General features: G+C 38.8%; 1 protein-coding gene across 1 annotated transcript; it reads right to left on the reverse strand.

Moving 5' to 3' along the window:
- Nucleotides 1-383: 383 nt before the first annotated feature.
- On the reverse strand, nt 384-4,660 carry LOC307138609 (GTPase IMAP family member 8; the record flags this gene model as incomplete). Its single annotated transcript, XM_079837039.1, has 2 exons — nt 384-1,120; nt 3,991-4,660. 2 exons carry the CDS (start codon nt 4,658-4,660, stop codon nt 384-386), a joined length of 1,407 nt encoding a protein of 468 aa, XP_079693165.1.
- Nucleotides 4,661-5,791: the final 1,131 nt, after the last annotated feature.

A 5,791-nucleotide genomic window follows, 5' to 3' on the forward strand; every position in this document is an offset into this window, starting at 1 on the left:
TGAAAATATCTCATTCCGTTCGCACTCCTCCCACTTCGAATATTTTGGCGGCCCTTTGAGACCGTTAACTTTTTTTAAATTAATTATTGACATTCAGACTCTTCTGCACTCTGAGAATCTTGCTGCACTGGTTTGGCCCCGATCGGGCCAAAAACCTAGGGCTAGTTCACAAAGTTAAAAAAATATTCAAAAAATTCTAAATACCCGAACATTTTGCCAGAGCGAAATGCATGCCTTGAATCCGAAGCAGCACTACACGCTTGAACCCCTAATAACTTGTTTTAAGGATGTTTTGATATTTCTACTGGAAAACAAATCCATTGATTATGAAAATGATTTCCACAACTTTTTATAACGTTCCCCTCTCAATTTCACACCTCATATCATGTTGTCCATCTCGAAGCTGTCGACTCAAAGAAGACTTCATTTTCTTCACTGTCATCAAATTCATCTTCCTCTCCTTGTCCCTGCGTCTTCTTCCGTCTGGTGTTTGCTCTGTCTTCTTCCACCTTCCTCCTCTCCTGCATGTCCATGTCATCACACCCTCTGTTTGCCGCAATCATCTCCTGTATCTTTTCCAGCAGCTCTTTAACCTGGTGGCTCTCACCCATGGCCTTATTATTAAAAACATGATACCTGTTTCCACATCTGTCAACAAGCCACTGCAGGGCTTTCCCTTCACATTCAATGTGCTGCTCAATGGCTCTGTCTCCGAGCAGGTCCCCGAAAGTGAACAGAACTATACTGTGATCCCAAACTGTGGAGCCCAAAAGCCTCAAATGGTCCTCCATCGCCTTCCGCTCCTGCTCTTTAAAGGAACAGTCAATGCGAAGGACCAAAATGAAAGCCACTGGACCAGAAGTGGATAGAGATAGACTCTGTGTGATTTCATCTTTATTCAGTTCAGGAGTTTGTTCTATGGGCAGATGCTTCCACCAGCCAGGGGTGTCTATGATGTTGACCAGCTGTCCTCCAACCTCTCCATGTCTCTGAACACATCGGGCTGTTCTTCTTGATCCAAACACCTGTTGGCCGAGGATAGTGTTCCCTGTTGAACTCTTCCCAGCTTCTCCGTAACCCAGAAGCACAAGATGAAATTCAGCGAAATTCTTTCCAATATCTAGAAAAAGACGCATGAAAAACAACTGATTATTAATAGATCTTCAATAAAAGCCAGACCTTTAGGAACAATTGTTGGTTGGTTGGTTGGTTGGTTGGTTGGTTGATTGACATTTTAACACCATGCCAACATTCTTGCCTATATTTTCATGGCGAGTAACAAGTTAAAATACTAAAAAACAAACAAAACAAAAAACAAAACAATTGAATGTATTCAGGGCTGAATAATATAATTTCCTAAGAGAACTTCAGCCACATTTAGGACTGACTGATCTCATGAAATGGCGTATGTATGACACGCCAATTCGTATGCCATTTTGGCGTGCTATCAACACGCATAATCGCTTTTTAGCATGTTTTTCATCGCCGTTTCATTCTATCACCCTACACTGCCCCTACCCCTGAACCTACCCATCACACACACACACACACTGCCCCTAAACCTACCCATCACAAGAAACATTCTGCATTTTTACATTTTCAAAAAAACTTAATTGAGTATGTTTATAAATCCATTTACATTCACGCGGAATCACACGGCTTAGACATACTCTGTTGAAGTTTAAAACTATTGGATCTGCCCAGAGCCACTCTGGATCTGCCAATAACAATCACTAATGTTTAATCGTGACGTATGTCATCTCAAACTAGTGCACGACATCAACGTCATCGTTCTCAGCCACTCCCTCTGTTCGCTGATTGGACCGGTTAAAATTTGACCGGAGAAAACCAGAGAATATACCGCAATCCCAGACGGAGTACTGAAGGAAAATGAAAATTGAGCGGAAGTACGTAGGAGGGGGGAACCAGGCTAGTGCATGCCAGGGCTTTCTGGAACAACGTCACACAAACCCATCATTTCACCAACAAATGGAAGCTTTATCAGAAAACTAATCAGAAAGAAATCACTAGAAACTAGCGAGATTGCGAAACGAACATTTGTTGGCATTTTTATTGTTTACTTATAACCCAAGCATTGGTGTTTTACCACAGTTTTACAATAATAAGTGATACATTAATCATAATAAATTATTTTGTGTCAAGATTGCACATTAGTCACACAGAAATAAAATGGTATTTACCGTTTTAAAAAAAGAAAGAGGACACCTATACTTATTCAGTCGTGTCTGTCTCTGTTTATTTGCAGTCACAGGACAGTATGTTTACATCACAAAAAAAGAAAGAATGATCCTTTCTACAAATTCTCCACCAAAAATACTACCCAAGGACCTTTAGCAGTCTCTCCAGTGACAGTCCCAATACAGTTTTCAGTCAGAGAAACTCCCGAAAAACCGGAGTTGCTTTATTTGATGACATATGCAGAGCTATGGATATCAGACAGTCCGGTATAAAAAGACGAGACGTACTGGCAGATAAAATATATACACAATTGTGACAGCCTATATGATTTGTCTGATTTCTTCAAGCGGTCATATTTATCATGTGTACTATGGAAATGTTTAGTGCACATAGTATTTTGCATCGCATATAAATATTTCTGCTTTTTACAGTGATCATCATAATCCACATCGAATGGAAGCCTGAGGAGCCAGAGGAAGCCCAAAGAGGCCTGATTAAGCCCCAGAAGTGACAGGAAATTTATATGGGTTTGAACCCGGCCTGTAATATTTACCAATCCAATTCCTCCTCTTGTTCGCAAATAATTTCTTGTCACTTCATGTCTCTCCAATACAAAATATTAATAAATATTATAATTAATGTAATTAAATAGGGTGAAACAATAATTCAAAATATTTTGATAAGAAAGGAGACTGTAATGTCAAATGTTTTGTACTATACATTTTTCTGACTCTGTGCTATAAACAAAACTATATGATCAAATATCACTTTCTCAAAACAAGCGCTCAAAAACTAGACTGAACTCAAAAGCTCAGCAGAATAAATAATGCATATCGAATGACACAGCGTTTCTGTGATGCACACTGAACTCTGAGCAGACACGGTGACGCCCAAAAACTTTCTCATCAAAATTAAACATGGTTTTTCAAAGATAAACTGAGACCATAAAAAAAACACAAAAGAATAAACTCAATTTTCAATTTGAACTCTGTAAACCTCCTCCCCCTCCACCACCACAATATTGTTTGTACTGAAGTACTTTCAACCTGAGTAGCTCTCATCTTCCTCTTAATCATCTCTTTGTCTTTTTTTTTACTGATGTGCATTTGTTCCTTTTTCAGTTGTATTTTGCTGTCAGTTATGCACAAAGACGCATGTGCTAGACACACCAAATAGTGTGTGTAGAGTTTCGCAAATGCAGTGGAAACATCAACGATTACTTGTGTTTATGCAATACATTTTTTTAATATCTTTTCAATTTTCCCCTTTCATTTAACTTTCTCCCTTACCTTTTTTATGTCTTTGAATTTTGCAGCACTATTGGTCAGTTTCTGTTGCTTTATATAATGAACTTTGGTTAACTTGACTAGAAGCATTCTGTAAAATCAAATAAAAAAGTATTCCTCTTCTTTATAAAATTGTTAACAAGTACATAATGATGACTGAACAAATTCCTGCAGCACGATTTTATTTTTTATTTGTAAAAAATTACAGGCCATGTAATGATAACTGTAACTGCAATATTATTAATTTTCTTATTATTAGCTGTTTATTATATATGTTGGGGTGGGAAAGTTGTAATTGTTCTGTATTTTGTGTGGTTCCTTTGAATAGTATAAAAAAAATTGTAAAAACTGGAATTTTTAGTAAATGTAACGACTTCACTTATTCTGAACAATTCATCTGTGCTGCATTTTACTCTGAAATGTCACATTACGGAAGCAAAATGGTTTGAGAACTTCATGTTGACTTTAACAACATGCATTCAAATGTGTAAAACCAGTATCTTACCCTTCATCTTTCTCATCTGTCTTTGTTTCTTTGCTCGTGTCTTTGCTTTCTTTTCTGCTGCTTTCCATTTCTGCTTCACTTCCTTTAGAGCCTTAGGGTCAATTTCATAATAATGGCCCCTATTTTGTGCCACCATCCTCTCTATCTTCTTCAGCAGATTTGTGACCTGACTGCCATCATTCCAGTTCTCATTATTGAGGACATGATATCTGTTCCCACATTTCTCAATTAGCCACTGAAGAGCCTCCCCTTCGCTCTCAATGAACTCCTCTACAGTCACGTCCCCCAGACAATCTCCATGTGTGAACAGCACTACAGTATGAGCCCACACTCTTTCTCCAAGAAGCTCCATGTGCTCCTCGACTGATTCCTTCTCTTCTGCTGTGAATGACATGTCTACACGCAGGGTCAGCAGAAGCACGTGCGGTCCTGGTGGACACAGAGACATGCTGAATAAAAGTTCCTCTTTCTCCAGTTCAGGAGTGTCAATCACTGGCAGAGACTTCCACCACCCTGGAGTGTCCACTATAGTCACATTTCTCCCGTTCACATCGCCTTGTCTTCTCGCACACGTGGTGGTTCTCTTCGAGATGAACGTCGCCATACTCAAAATGGTGTTTCCAGCTGAACTCTTCCCAGCTCTTCGGAAACCTAACGCTATCATCCTCATCTTCGAAATGTGGACATGCTTGTGACCTGGTAAATTGCAAGATCAGTTAACAACAACAAATATCAACATTTTCTGAGATTAAAGTGATAGTTCACCCAAACATTACAATTATGTCATCATTTACTCACCCTAATGTCATTCCAAACACAAAAGGAAGACAAAAATCGAATTTTCCCATTCGCTGTAGCTCTCAAATTAAATATATTGTCATTAGACAAGTTGCATCGAAAGATGTCACTGATTTTTTGTGAGAAGTGAGAACAAAAGGTATTGAGCATCTAAATTTCTCTTTTTTTTTGTAGTGCATATATTTGAATTGAGTAATTGAAATCATTTAACTTTACACAAATCACTTTGAACATTTTCAATATGATGTGTTTTTGTCATTTTGGAGCTTGACAGCCCCAGGTCTCATTCACTTTCATTAAATGGGGGAAAAAAGCAACCAGAAGACTCAAAGGGGTTGGGGAAATTGTAATTTTTGAGAGAACTATCACTTTAAAAATGGTCCGGATTCATCAGACATCTTTTTAAAGGGTTAATTCACCCAAAAATTAAAATAATGTAATTTATTACTCACCCTCATGCCGTTCCACACCCGTAAGACCTTTTTGTTGAAATCCGAAGGCTCAGTGAGGCCTGCATAGCCAGCAATGACATTTCCTCTCTCAAGATCCATTAATGTACTAAAAACATATTTAAATCAGTTCATGTGAGTACAGTGGTTCAATATTTGTAATGATCCAATCTCTAGGATGCCGTTCCACTCCTAGCCTGCAGGGGGTGCCCTCCTTAAGCGTCCATGTTATGCTCCCTCCAGGTCTCCAGATGGCACTTTAACCCCATGCTCAGTGCTCTCCACTCCTGCAGATGGTGCCAGTGTGTTTAATGGTTACTCAGAACTCTCCTCATTAGCCCTGATTCCCTTCACCTGTGTCTTGCCCTTTATAAGTGTGCTTGTTCCTTGCCATTATGTTCAGTCTTGAACCTATGTTCTCCTGTCTCCAGATCTCAAGATAAGTTTTGTGCCTTTATTGTACATTTTTTGACCCTTGTGTCTATTTTTGTTTCTCTGTTTTATGGAAGCTCTGCTCTCCTAGTTCATTTGTACTTTGTGCTTTGGTTTCTCAA

The sequence above is a fragment of the Gobio gobio genome (assembly GCF_949357685.1).
Source record: "Gobio gobio genome assembly, chromosome: 15".
NCBI classification, from domain to species: Eukaryota; Metazoa; Chordata; class Actinopteri; order Cypriniformes; family Gobionidae; genus Gobio; species Gobio gobio.